At 50.2% G+C, this 14,850-nt stretch overlaps 1 protein-coding gene across 4 annotated transcripts in view; it reads right to left on the bottom strand.

The window, feature by feature from the left end:
* STIM1 (stromal interaction molecule 1) overlaps window positions 1-14,850 on the bottom strand; it is a 95,194-nt gene that overhangs the window by 40,713 nt on the left and 39,631 nt on the right. For all 4 annotated transcript variants that reach the window (XM_040536943.1, XM_040537003.1, XM_040537077.1 and 1 more), the window contains exons 3-5: window positions 6,673-6,787; window positions 2,685-2,796; window positions 1,268-1,383 (exon numbers count right to left, since the gene is read on the bottom strand). In XM_040536943.1, coding sequence (XP_040392877.1) covers window positions 1,268-1,383; window positions 2,685-2,796; window positions 6,673-6,787 — 343 coding nt within the window. The remainder of the gene's footprint in view (window positions 1-1,267; window positions 1,384-2,684; window positions 2,797-6,672; window positions 6,788-14,850) is intronic.

The following is a 14,850-nucleotide window of genomic DNA, read 5'->3' as shown; positions in this document are numbered from 1 at the left end:
GGAATTTGGACACAGACTGAAAACAAGAAGTGACTGCACTAGCTGCACCAACAGCTGGACTTTGGAAGCACCTTATCACTTCTCACGGCCCAAATGCTGGGGAGCGCATCATGGGAAGTCTGGAAAAGGGCCAAAAAAAATCAATTTCTCTGTGAGGTTGTTAGCATGTCCACGTTGTGCAGAGCCAAGGTACATCCTGTCTGCTACTGCCGACTATCTGGTACAACCATCCTGTCTGGTGCTGCCAACAGTGGGCAGTAACAGACGCTTAAAAAACCACACAAATAACAGAGGAAGTGGTATTTCTGATGGTATATATTTCCAGCTGCCAGCAACTGAAACCATGGCAGTTCCTGAACCAGAATTTGCATCCAGACTATTGTATTTGCTCTATGGTGAGAAAGCACCCCTTTGTATCCATTTTTTAAAACCTCTCACACAGTGGGTGCAAGATGACTAAAAGGGAAAGATAGGCACTTTGCAAGAGGGCTCAAGCCGTGTGCAGGCAATACAGCCTGCCTTAAAAATCCATCACATCTGCACGATGCCAAGCAAAACAGGCCCCTGATCAAGCAAGGCTTCCGTTTACCTCACAAAAGCATCAAAAGCTAAAGAGGAAAACATGAATAAGTAGGAAAGACACAAGAAGTACATTTAATAAAGAGACGGCAGACATGAGGCAGACAGAATGAATGCAAAAGGAGCACCCCAAGCAGCGCTGAGATAAACATCAGAGTGCTTCTAGATCATCAACAGAAGCCTGTAATCAGCATCAAAAGAACTCAGTCCCTTGCTCTCATTCATCCTAAACACTGCTGTTCTGCTGGTTTGGAGGAGATCTGCAGCCAGGAGCCCGACAGCCTGCAGTTCCACCTGAAGGCAGCTGCTTCAGGTGGACGCAGGGTGGCTCCCATCCACAGATGTGTTAACGCACAGCTGCAAATGCACCGCTGGGCCACAGGGCCAGCACTGCAATTAATGGAAAGGACAGAAAGGTTTATCCTACAGACACGGGAGATTCCAGCAGGATAATGCAGCCCACGCCTGCAAGAGACCCATCAGACAAACACAACGCTATGTGGCAGGATGCCTACAGAGCTGCTGGGTCAAACCAGAGGCAACCTGTTGCTGTTTCTGGCTAATCATACCAGCAACAATTTAAACAGCATAAACTCTGGATCACGTTGATATGTATCTTTGCTGTTTGATGCTGAGCAGATATGATTCCTCTCACTTAACAGCCGCTGAGGTTTGCAGTGTTACTTACAGAGAGGAGGCCCAAAGAGCACAGTGTCAAGAGCTTTCAGCTGCAGTTTCTGCCTGTGGCTTCGGTCTGTCATTTTCAGAACAGTTCCCATCATGGTAGCGTTGTTTACTGCTAGCCTGTAAAAAACAAGAATTAGGCACGGTCATATCCATCTGAATTAATAACTGACCACAAATTAGTAACGTGGAAACTATAGGAGGAGAAATGTGATGAACAGGACCAGAAAACTACCTGCTTAGACCATCGGGACAAAAGAAATCCCTCAAATAATGTTGTTTCCTATACAGAAGATCTGTATCAAAGTGTTAAACAGCATCATGTCGGAGTTTAAGAAGCATTTTGGCTGTGCTCTCAGTCATATGGCCTGAATTTTTGGGTAGACCTGTGTGGAGCAAGGAGTTGGACTCGATGATCCTTAGGGGTCCCTTCCAACTCGGGATATTCTATGATTCTATGATCATCTTTGGCTTTAGCTGGAGAGGAGAAAAAAACATGGCCATGCCTATTTTATTTATTTATTTATTTATTTATTTATCCTGACAACCTAAACTACTGATATAATTATTTTATTAAATCAATTTATACTGATAGCCTTTGATGTCTGATTTCATGGACTATAGGAACATATTTCTCACACGGAAGAAACTTGAGCACACTCCATGCACTGCCCTGAACACTTCAGTGTGTTTTTTTTTTTTTTTTTTTTTAACTTATCGGTCAGTTTATAGGTTCCTTTACAGAGAGAATAACCTTTACCCAAAAAGCTGCACTCAGATTTTTCAAGTTTGTTATGAGCTTATGTCACCTAACAGCCAGTGCTTCTCTTGAGGATCTCATGGGTTTGAAGTCTCCTTTGCTGGAGCATCAAGGGACATGAATTAACATCAGCACATACCAGTGCTGGGTGGTGCAGAGACACACACCTACCCCTGAGCAAGTACCCCGAACCTCTAGATGCAACCCAGCAAGCAGAGATCATCCCTTTGCTGAGGATGATGAACAATGACAGAAGTGACTTCACCGGGATTATGAAGGAAATCTGTGGCAGAGCCAGGATGTCACCTAGATCTGTTCTGCTCTAGCTCAGGGTTTTAGCTCTGAATACACAGCTCGGACATATGCAGACTGATGAACTCTAGCCCCAGACCAGCATGGGCAGCATTTCCAACCACACCGCTCAAACTGCAGCCTCTCCTTTCACCTGTAGCAGGTAAATGCCCACTTACAGCTAACTCAACCCCTGCAAAGAACACGACAGCAGAGCCAAACCCTCCAAGTGTAACTGAAGCGGAACAGGAACTATACGTGGCTCTGCACACGCAGATGAACTTCACATGATGTTATGAGCCACCTCAAGTCTGTTTTTCTCCCTGGCATGCATCCCACAGGTTTGTAAGACAACGCAGTGAGCACTGACCTGGGCATGGCATGTCCACTCAGCTGCAACTTTCTGAAGGTCTCTTCATACTGCGGCAGCTCGACGTATGTAATGAGCCACTGAACCACCTCGTCAACTGTCCAATTATACACTGTGGGTAGAAAACACGCAAGCAGCTTAGTATTTTTACCAAGCAACTAAAATCATCAAGTCAGCAACAACAGCATAACCAGTTACTTCCCCAGATACACCTCTTCCTATTGTCTTCAGCAAAGGGAAAACATCTGTAGCGTTTAAACAGATACATTCCTATGAAATATGCAGTGAGTCAGCAACTGAGGCCATGAAATCTCAAGGGCTATTATAGCAGGAATATATCAGTGGCCGAGATCCTCTGGGAGACCCAAAGTACGCGCAGGTGGCAAGGGAAACTGCTTAGCTTTCCGTCATCCAAGTGATATTGCTGCTGTCTTGTAACTGCCAACAAAGCACATTTGTCCAGGGGAACTTTTCTCTGCAATGGCCTCACCTGCCTCATGGATCTACATCATGCGAGGTCAGCCTGGGTGCCCTGGTTTGAGGGACTTAACATCGACACTGAGCTGACACATAAAGCTCAAATACCATGGATAAGGAAACCATTGGGAAAGGAGCTTCTGCCTTTCCACCTTAGTTTTGCTGTACTTACAGGAACAATGTGAAAGCAAAGAAAATCACGCAACATAATTTTACAGAGGACATAGGGGTTGTTTTTTTGCAATGCTTTAATTTACCAACTTCTGCCTTTGTTGAGTGTGGGCTGAGTTCGTGGGGCATTTACCCAGCCTCCAGCAAGTCAGAGAGCTCTGTGCTGGACGCCCACTCTGACGGTCACTGCCTCGCACACATCCAGCCCAGCGTCCTCCAGTCTGACTCACATGCGGTTTCCAACAGCCAAGTGGAGAAAAGACCCATTTACTACTGGCTTAAAGGGCTGTATCAACACTGAACTCAAAGCTTCGTGGTCCCATCTTAAATGCCAACAATGATTTGCCCCACAAATATGAGAAGCATCTTCCAAATCACTCCGGTGAGTTCAGTGCCTCCAACAGAAAGATGACAGAACTGATGGGACGAGAGCCAGGAGTTAAGCAAAAGACAGCAAGGCTTCAAAAGAAGGTATAATCCTCACATAAACTTGCAAAATGATTCACAGATGCATGTTAGCAAACGCAAAGCTTAAGGAAACTCCCTGTAGTTACAGTCCCTGGACCACAAACTATGGGAAACTCATTTTTGTGGCCAGAAGCACGATATGAAACTGAAGCTGGCAGGGAGAGCGGTGGCCGTGCTGCACCCACAGCCCACGGAGCCCCCCCAGGCCAGGCGGCCCACGGGAGGCAGAGACTCAAGCAAGCTCTGAAGGACCCAGGGCGAAACGCCAGAGCTTCTGATCCTGGCCAGGAGCTCCACAAGGTCTGGAGTGGCTTGTTAGAGAACTCCTCGAAAACGCTCTCTGAAATCCTTGTGACAATAAGCGTCGGTGCTGGTGGGGGGACAGCTCCTGCTGCCCAGGAGCCAAGCGCAGAGGCCCAACGCACCAGGCTGCCGCTCCACTGCAGCGCTCTAGGCCGGGGGGCGGCAGGCAGCCCCCCAGGCAGTGCGGGGGGCGGGGGGACAAGTCCTGCCAAAAGGAGCTGCCGAAGCTCCCAGCTGGTGACGTGCCTCAGCACAGCGTGCCTGGGGGCCCTGGGCACCCTGCTAATCGGACCTGCTGCAAGCTGGAGGCCCCCAGAGGGTCCTGCTGGGCCGCACGGCCATGGCGGGGGCACGACGGCACGTGGCACCGCTGTGTCCTGCCTCCAGCAGCTCCTCCCTCTAGCTGCTGGTGCTCGGCTTTGCCCGAAGGACCCCACCTGCACCCCGACCACTACGCTGCTCACGGCTCTTCTCTGCTCATGGCTTCCCTCTGAAGGCCCTGGCTTTTTGGGCTTACGTATCCACAGCTCGTACTGTGGGAAGGAGTTTCTCAGGAACAAGCCAGCAGCTCCACCCGAGGGGTGGGCAGGTCTGCCGCGTGAAGAGATGGAGGCTGCGCCTGCTCTGCACCCTACCCACAGACCATCTCCTGCTTCAAAGAGCCACACATACCGAGGGATTTATATATATCAAAGCCAAGACGTTGTAAAAGCACCCCAGTCTTTTGGGAAAGGGATGTGGGAAATGGACACACGTGTCCTGGATGCACCTCGAGTGCTGTGTCAAAGCTGCTCTTCACAGCCGCACAGAGCCCTGGCCTTCTCGTCAGCTTCTACTATTTTACAGCTTGGTTTCAAACGCCCAGATTAGTCTCCAAACGAGACCACTTTTGGAACCAGTAATTTATTTTATCAGCCAGATACACAGAACAATAAGAAAGAAAAGCAGCGCGCTAATTACATTCACTACGACAAGAAGTTATACCACAGGAGCTGCACGCAGAGAAATGCCACTTCCTGCACTTGTCAGAAACAGGAAGAGAGCAAAAGCAGCTCCGCAATTAAGGGACCCAGGGAGTATCCTGGGACGGTCTCCTCCATCCCCTAATGGCTTCTGTGCTTACCCAACCAACACTGAAATGCACTTCTGGCAAAGTCATCTGTAATCAGCTGCACGATAGAGTAAACATTTCTGACACCAGGCTTTCCTTGAACACAGAAGGCAGAGCGATTCGTTAGCATCCTGCTGGCTTTAAGTGGCTTGGGCAAGAATTTTAAACACGTGGCTGCGCATCTCCATGGGACAGGGAGTCTAGGCCTGGATAAACAATTCCAGGACCATGCACAGAATCACTGCGCCTTCAAACAGCCTTTCAAACACTATAGCTAAGAATGTAGTCTTCCTGGGATTGTGAGAGACGGTAACACGCCTACAGCTGTATCTACACAGGGCTTTGAAAACACGGAGCACATCCTATCCCCAGGTCATTTAAGAGCCAAGGCTGACAAATCACATGCAAATGGTACAGGACACAAAAGAGAAATGGAAAACTTCACAGTTGATGAATTCATCGGAAGACTAAAACCCATTTTTTCAAGCAATAGGTGTTCATAACATTATCTGATCTTGGAGGACAGAGGGAAGGGAAAAGACTACAGGTGAATTGATCAGCAGCAACTAAAACTATCAGGAAAAAAAGATGTTCCCAGTCTTGAGAGCAACAAATAGCATACTGAATAGAAAAGGACAAAGGAGGAGTAAAATGCAGTCACTGGCAGAAATGGTCCATGCCACAGATCACAGGAAACCCCCAGTATATCAAGAATAAAAGTTTCTAAAGCAGAAAGAAGGGGGAGGGGTGAGTTTTAAGATTTCTCAAAGCAGAAATTCTAAAATTCTGGTCAGGGAAAAAATGAAAGTGAAATTGTGCCAAGAAGTACCAGCGAACCTAAAAGCTTCTTCAAAAATTCAGAAGTTTTAGGGAGTTTCCCACCGGGGACTGAACTTTCACCACCTCCCTGGACTAAGCTGCTGTGAAGAACAAAACCACTTCATAAGCTTGCAGCTTACAACTACGTTGAATGTATTTATGTACACTTAGCGTTTTAGGATTTATTCTACCTTCTTTTCACTAGTTTAAGGAGCATCTCAAGTTCAGCAAATTTCTTCTCAGGGAAATACAATCTGTAGAAAAACTCCCACACAGCTCTATTTAATATGTAGGATGTTATTACCCCATAAAACATCAGCTGAAACTAGTATTTAAAGGAGAAACTGGAATAGGGCAGTATTTGGCTCTATTTTAACACGTTTATAGGGGTAGAGAAAGAAAACAATTTATACTTTTATGGCCATACTCAGATGCCAGCATTAACAGTTGGAAAGTACCAAGAGCAAAAAAATGCAGAAATGCCCAAAAGAAGGAAGCTGGAAAAGTAACTTACAGAAGGCAGGAAAAGCAGAATAAGAGTATTTTTCCTGAGATGTACACACACACCTTTGTAGCAAGGAGTGTGTGTGTGTGTGGAGCGAGGTTATTTCATTTTGCTTGTGTTTTTTAATTTTTTACCTTCAGATGTCTTCCAGGCCTTCCAAAGATCTTCCACACTAATGAGCTTGTCTTCTCCATGGAAAGTGCTGTGCTTGACTGTTGGGTCATGGTAATTTAAGTCCTCTCTCAAGAACTAGGAGAAGAAGAAACAGCAGAATTATTCTTCGATTAATCATTTAGACAACAGGAGAGGTAAAAAATATTTCACCTTACTATTACATCCACACGTTGTCACGTAACACTTTCTACGGCAAAGCCCTAATAACTCTGAGTTGCAGCATCTCAGGCTTTATTCACTCAGACTAAAATTACATCATCTCCCTAGCTGAGTCGCTGTAATGAATACTGCCATTACTAAAAGCCTGCACCTTTTTATAGCTAAATGCATTTATCTCTACTTCCAGTTTCACGATTGCATTTTGCCTCCTTTTTGCTAAAGCAGCCCTCAGCCAGCAGATCTCTGCCCTGGGCCACACAAGCTTCGGCCTCCCGTTAGAGAGAGCGTGCTCTCAGACATCAGTCGCTCCGAGCTGCCAGGAGCCAGAGGGCTGCCCACAGAGGGCTGAGCCAGAGGGAGCCCACAGAGGGCTGCGGGGGGCCTGGGCTGCACGGGGCAAAGCAGCGCCCGCAGGGGCAGGGAGGGGATCCTGCCCCTCTGCTCCGCGCTGGGGAGGCCGCCCCTGGGGTGCTCCCGGGGCCAGAGAGGCCTGGAGCTGGTGGCGAGAGCCCAGCGCAGGGCCCCGAGGTGCGGGAGGGCCTGGAGCACCCCTGCCGTGAGGAGAGGCTGCGAGAGGCCAAGGGATGAGGTTCAACATGGCTCGGGGCCGGGTCCTGCACTTTGGTCACAACAACCCCACGCAATGCTACAGCATTAGTTAGTTATTTTTATTTAGTTAGTTATTTTTTATTTTTCTGCACAAGAATGACCTATTAGGTTGAATACGGACATTTTCTGCAGTACCTCTGAAATATGGGAAGACAAGTGAGGCAATATCCTGCAAGTATTTATGTTAAATTAATATTTCATTGACTTTAATACAGATAAACATAGAGTACAATAATAATATGACCTGGGCTGTGGGGATTCCAGACTTTTCTCCGGATTATAACGGCTCCCAGAATTCAACTAAATAGTACAGTGGAACCGACTTTACGTCAATGCGGTAACAATGAAAATAAAATAATTATTATTACTGGATGTGATCTACAACTTCAAACGAAAGCTGAAGCCCGTGCCATCTGCAGGAGCCGAGGTGTGTTCCCTCTGAAAGCTGCAGGGGCGGCAGCACCTTGCTTTCGTGGAGGCGGCCTCCTCGTCCCCCCCGGCCCACCCGCGCCTGACCGCGGCTCCCCCAGTTAGAGCGGGCTTACCAGGACAACGCAGCTCCCTAACTCATGTTCTGAAAAGTTAAATCCAGTGGCTTACTCAATTAAATGAAAAATAATGAAAAAAAGGAGACTGCAGTGACGTAAAGGATAGCCCACAAGCTCACTGTGCTGATGCTCGCAGCCTGCTTCTCTCAGTCCCAAAATACTCCTGACCACCTTGTGGGGTCAATATTTGCCTTCTGCTTAAACCGTTCTCCATTTCCATTTTTGCTTCCTGTACGTTAATACTGTGCAATCAAATCACAGGCAAAATAGCAACAGCAATGTAAAAGACGAGCGGCACCCATGGCAATCAGGTGCTAGGCAGCGGTGAGGGCTGGTGCTGGTTCTGTCGGCTGAGCCACTAAAGAATATATTTATATACTGTCATCATTGTCTGCAGATGGACCAGAGCTCACTGAGGGAGCACATCCATCACAACAACGCCTTTGTTTGGTTCCCATCCTCCTCCAACCTCAGGGGAAGATGGGGCAGAAACGGGAGACACCAAGGAAAAGTGAAGAAAATCGTATCAGAAAAAACGAGGGAGAGAGAGTGGGAAAGACCAACAAGGTTTGAGACTGCACTCTGGGTAGGAGGAGTTCAGGAGATGTGAGGCAAGCAAGAGTATGTGAACACGAAGCAGAAGGAAGAAGATCGCTCACATTCCAGTTCCCAGTATATCAACTAAATTAAAAGTTCATTTCACATTTAAATCCCTACCTGCACGATTCAGTGTGTGATTAGCAAGCAGATTTCTTTTCACAGGTTTTTTAAGGTGAAGAGTGTAACTGAATTATTTGAAAAGTTATCTACGCATAAAGAGATTGCATTTTAATAGTAGATAGGATATTAAAAATACCCACGGCAATTTTAACCTTCTGAACTCTTTACAAACCCAGTCGGGGTGCTGCCAATGCCAGCGCCAGGTGTCTGTAGCTGGAGCCTCTCGCCTATCTGCCCTCTTGCTTTCCAGCTTGCAGAAAGTGTTAGCTCCCCTCCCCACCTTGCCACCGAGCACCAGGCAGCCCCTCAGTGAGCACGCAGGACCAAACCCTCCAGGAAGACGCAGCACAGTGCGGTGCAGCCTGATGCAGCCGGGCCCCCAGCAGCGGCAGGGGAAGCCGGCAGCGGCCGCGCCGCGGTCTGCCTCCCGCTGCTGGAGCTCGTGACCTACAGGGACGGCGGCAATGTCACCCGGCGTCACACACCGGGCGGCTGCGAGCTCCCACCGGGACGCAGGGATCAGCTGCTGCTCTGTAAATTTAGCTCGGGGAGCACAGAGAGGGAAAGTGATCCCTCACAGCTTCCCTGCAGCACCCGGCATCCGAAGGAGCCCCCGAGCACGCTCGCGGTGCTGCCAGCAGTGGGAACAGGCAGGGGCCGGGATGACAGGCACAGAAGGGTCTGGGTTGGAAGGGACCTTAAAGATGACCCAGTCCAGCCGCCTGTCCCAGGCAGGGACACCTCTCAGTCGATGCAGGATGCGGCCACTGCCTCCTCAGACAAGCCGTTAATGCCATGCCTGCACGAAGCCAGCTGGGTGAGATGGGGGAGCGGCGCCGCATGCACCAAAGCCCAGGGAAATGTCAAGAGCAGCTTTTCTCCTAGAGTCTTCTATGGAAAAGATAAGAAACAAATAAAAGCGCAAACAGAGCGAGTCAGACAAAGCTTGCCTCGACTGGTCTTCCCAGAGAGCTGGTCCTGCCTGGCGATGAGGGTCTCTGCAGGGCCGCTGGTGTCACTTGCTGTCTCCAACCCGTGTTAGAAAATTGGAATATTTTCAGCTGTAGTGGGTATGACAGCTTCTGACCCGCTAACTCCCTATCTAGTAGCATCAGGCATGTTCTGAACACGGTGCTGAACATGACTTCTCCACCCCCCACGTGCTGCCAGCCAGCACAGGTAAATATGAATAAATACAATTCCTGCTCTGCACACGGACGTGCCAGCAGCTCTCAGGGCACTTCTCACATCTCCACACCTACTGCATGAACAGTTTTCTAGCTGTAAGTTGTAAGGCTCTCATTTTTTCTCCACTGGAGAAAACTCCACAGAGATTTCACGTTCACAGACAACTGTCCCGAGCACGCACGCGATGTGCATTTTAACACGCGTATATGTAGAATAGCCCTGGGATACCCAGATGTCCCAACACCCAGCAAAAGGACCAGCGCACAGAATACCAACCTCGTTGCAAACCATTACAAAGCAGCACTTCAGAGCACTGAGAACACACTGCCGGTGCTATCCCTGGAGACCCAAAACTCAAAGTCCTGGACGAGTGTCTCTGGGTGGCCCTGCCCGGGCTGGGGCTGGAGCAGGCGACCTCCAGAGGGCTGCCAGCCCCAGCCAGCCTGTAAATGCAGAGGCCAGGAGGCTCCTCACCACGTTCAGCGAGACAAAACCTCCATCATCCTTTCTGAAACGGCCACTACAAGAAGCAGCCGACGTGAGCAGAGAACACCGCAGGAAGAATCAGTCTGTAAATGCTGCTCGTTGGTCAGATTTCTTTTACAATTTATCCCACTTCTCTATATGACAAGAAGGAGCTGTACCCATCAGACTCAAGAACCAGCTGCTGCGCATCCCTCAGAAATCCCCGTGGCTGGAGAACCTCCTTTACGAAGACAGCGGGGTAACGGAGAGAGCAACGCTGCCCTGAGGAGGCAAGCAGGTCCCGTACGGACACCCAGGGGAGCCGCGGGGCTCTGAGGGAGGGACCACATCTAAATCCCTGCTGAAGCCATTTACAGTTTTGGCCCCCGCTACAGCCTGTTACAGAAAATCAGGTGGAAAATGCTTCCTCTTGTTTGTTTTAAGCCTGCTACCTGGCAAGCCAAACCGAGGGGCAGTACTAAGCCATTGCCCGCTGCGTCACACAGCCATTCCTCTGGTGTATCCTGGAAAACCGTCGCACCTTCAGCTCTCTCACCTCATTTTCCACCCGAACAGCACGTCGCTGCCGGCAGAGGGGCCAGCGTCCCCTCCTGCTCCGGCCCCTCGGGTTTCCCTTGCAGGCGCTGCAGACACTTGAAGGCATCTGCACCCCAGGGCGGAGGGGTGCAGCACCCGCCAAGTACCAACTACAGCACCTTTGCAGGGTTATATGACCTTGTTAAACACAGACACCCATGTTTTAATTCTCCACCTGCCGAACAGCCGGACCAGCTCATTTTTCTCCACTCTAACAGGGGCAGGGATCTGGGGTTGCACAGGTTCTTTGGTCAATGCAAGCCCCTTGTCTCGCTGGCTGAAAGCACACTCAAAACTCAGCAGTTCCATGAAGAACGATTTTCTGGAGGTTAGCCTTGTGCTTTTTAATCTGCAGAAATTCCAACTGCTCGCAGGACCCCTGTGCCTCCTCCCCGAACCTTCACCCCCTCCCACGTTCCCAAATCCCAGCAGCTGCACAGGGCAGGGGTGCCCCACGAGCATCAGCGCAGCGCTGCGCGTGTGTCAAATGAGCAGAACAGGCTAAGTAACGGCAGAGCTCAACATGCAGCATGCCCCCAGGCAGCAGGCGATTTTAGAGTCTCTTCTGAGCTACTGATTTTCACGAAAAGTTGCAGGAAACTTCTGTCTTCAAGACCTCTTTCTCACTAACATGCCTGAAGCGAGACAACAGGATCAGAAATTATGAGGAGCTGGGGAATGACAGAGCAAAAGCATAAACCTTGTTTCCTTAGGAAACCAGGCTAAAAGCATCTGAGAGAACCATCGATTTAAACCTAAATCAGAGTAGCCCCTAAACAGCTGGAGCTGCCTTTTGAGTGAGTGTGAAGAGCAGAAATAGATCGCTAATTAGAAGATCTCCCCACGAGGGATAGTTCTTTCATTTTAATTGAGGTCACTGATGTCATCCTAAACTTCATTGAAAATTCACTTCCAGAAAGGAAAAACGCAGTGATGGTTTTAAGGACAGCATGAAGTTGTTGGATGAAATCTCACAAACCTTACCTGTAATTAGAACATTTTAAAGATAAACTTATTATCGGTCTCTCACTCCCTTTCTGTACAGTCTTTTTAATCCAAACAAAATATATCCGTAACTTATCCCGGAGAGAAAGGGCCAAAACAACAAATGCAAATTCAAGGTTCCCAGCCGCAGTTCTCACCACGAGCGTCTCTCCTGCTCCGCGCGGAGCGGGCCGAAGGACAGACCACGCACGGTGGGCAGCATTTCAGCGCGTGCCCCTGTGATTAAAAGTCTGTGGGACCTTTGCCCTCTGCTGAAGCTTGCAAATGCTTCTGGAGAACAGGTGATTAAAGCCAGGCTTCAGAATTACATCAACCTATCCTCAACAGAGGAAACTTTTTTTTTTAATTAAAGCATTTGACATCAGATGAATCCAAAGGAGAAATGTGGTTTACCAGGCAGCTCATCCAACTAAGCTCAACATATCCGTGCAGGAATGGCCCATCACCAACACACTCTGCTCCAGAATAACATGAAGATGTTAGCTCATTTTGTTCTGTCTCAAATTCACCCATTAAAAAAATAAATCCCAAGTATATAAACCCACACTGAGGGGAGCCTGCCCAGAGGAACTATTTGTGGTGCGGCACATTCTTTCAAACAATATCCCCAGCAGCTGTCCCGCAGCCAAAGACAGGGCGTTAAAACACGGTTACAGGGGGACAGGGGAACGGCTCCGGCAGGAGCAGGCTGGCCAAAGAAACCTCTCACAATGGGACCTTCGGGGCTTCAAAGCCTTCGCGGCACGTTTAACTCAGGGCAGCTTTAACGTCAGCACAAGTCCCAAGCTTAGCAGAGGTAAGGCTCGCAGCCCCGTGCGCGCCCCGGGTCACTGGCTCTGCCTGCTGCTGTGTGAGCAGCCACAAGCGCCATTTCGCTGTCGGCTGCCTGCACACGCACACGAGGGCTCCCAGTGCGCCGCACGCTCATTAACTCTGAAAGGGAAGCCAAAGAAAAAGACCTTCAGTCCCCAGAGAAGATGCACATGCACGACATCGGCTACGTTACGCTGAGAGGTACACAGCATTTTGCAAATTTTCTCCCATCACGAACCCACAAGCGGGAAGCACAGGGCAGCCGGAGGCACGGCCCCGCTGCAGCAACGCTGGGGATTTTCTGACTCTCTTCTGAACCCACGCACGTGCCCCCTTGCTGCGTGGGGCCCGGGCTGGACGAGCGCCAGCGGCACGGCACGGCTCCTACCCGACAGCAGCACCAGCAGCTACCTCGGCTCTCCTCGCGCCACGTCTGAGAAAGAGCACGGCCGCGCGTGTCACCTTCGCTCGGGGAACCACGGCACACCTCCGGGGGGACACCGCGGTGCCCGCGGCCGGGCAGCGCAGCTGCAGCCCCTGGGCGAGTGGCTGAGCGAAGAGCGGCCTCGAGGGAAAACGCCACGTTTTAGGAAGTGCGATTTGAGAGCTTTTCGTTTCACACAAGCACAGCACCACAGCTTTTCATTTGCTCATGAAAGCTTTTCATTTGTTTTAATTACTCCACGAAGCAGAATTTAGGCAGAGGAAATGGCACTGCAACGCGGGAACAATCAGCCGAATCCACCCAGCAGGAGCACACCGCTGGCTCCCCGTCAGCACCGCTTTCAGCTTTAGGCTGCCGTGCTGTTTCCTGGGGGGCTGCGATCTTCCCAGAAACAGGGGCCTTGTCACGAGCGGCTCTGCCCCTGCTGCATTAGTTCAGGTGGAAGGTTTCACCTCCCTGGACTTCCATTTCTGCATCTGAGAACTGTGAACAATGCATCCTAGAGGAGGGCTTCTGGAGGATGGTACAGCACTACATAGGCGCTGCCGTATGCCTCCGTTTTGACATACGCATCAGAATGAGAAAAAAATGAAAGCTGTTGGTCCAGAAGCAGCGGGCTGGGTTTCTGTAAGCTGTCCGAGGGTCCTCAGGTTCTCCCAGCGCCAGGAGGTGCAGCGCGTGCTCCAGGAGAGCGGCAGCACGGGGCTGCCAGGCTCACCACCCGCGTGCTGGGTACCGGGCTCAGCAGCGGCCCCTGCTTCTCCTCCTTCCACGGCCAGGAATTCAGATCATTCAGCAGCCCTTGCTCCCAGCGCAGCCTCGGTCGCGTGCCATGGACTTGGCACAAGACCTGTGCTTCCACCGTTCAAGAAGCTCCTGCAGCCCTAGAGCCAGACATCGTGCACCTGAGCCTTGTGAGCCACCCCCGTCCAGCCATTGGTTCTGCAATGGATCGAGGAATTGGGAAAACGGGGATCTTGTGGCTGCCAGATCACCTTGACAGTCTTTGTTCTTTTAACTTCCGACACCGTTCTTTTTAGCTTCCAACATTTGGAAGCCCTGAGCCTTTTAAACGAGCATCCACTGCAATGGAGGAGACACTACAGATAGCGAAGCTTTCTCTTTTCAAGTAGTCGCTATTTCTATTGTCGCTGAGGTAGGAAAACAACAACTTTATTTCTCTTTATTAAAGTTATCAGCTAAAATGTCAGTGACCGAGACAACAAAAAAGTGTCTTTTTTCTGCAGTATGGACAAATGTACTGTAACAGCTTCAGGTGGGTTGGCGTGTGCTGGGTCTGGCTGGGACGGAGTTACGTTCCCTGCAGCAGCCCATGCAGCGCTGTGCTCTGCACGTGTAGCTAGAACAGCCCTGGTACCACACCGGTGCTGTGCCTGCTGCTGAGCAGTGCTGGCACCGCACCGGGACTCCTCCAACCCCCAGAGCCAGCAGGCTGGGGGTGGGCGAGGGGTGGGGAGGGGACGTCACCAGGCGGCTGACCTAAACCCACCAAAGGGATATTCCATGCCGTGTGGTGTCACACTCAGCAACAAAAGGTGGGAAAGGGGAAAGGGGGGTGTGGGGGGGCA

This window comes from Cygnus olor, chromosome 1 (assembly GCF_009769625.2).
Source record: "Cygnus olor isolate bCygOlo1 chromosome 1, bCygOlo1.pri.v2, whole genome shotgun sequence".
Taxonomy (NCBI): Eukaryota; Metazoa; Chordata; class Aves; order Anseriformes; family Anatidae; genus Cygnus; species Cygnus olor.
This window is presented reverse-complemented; position numbering and strand designations above follow the sequence as displayed.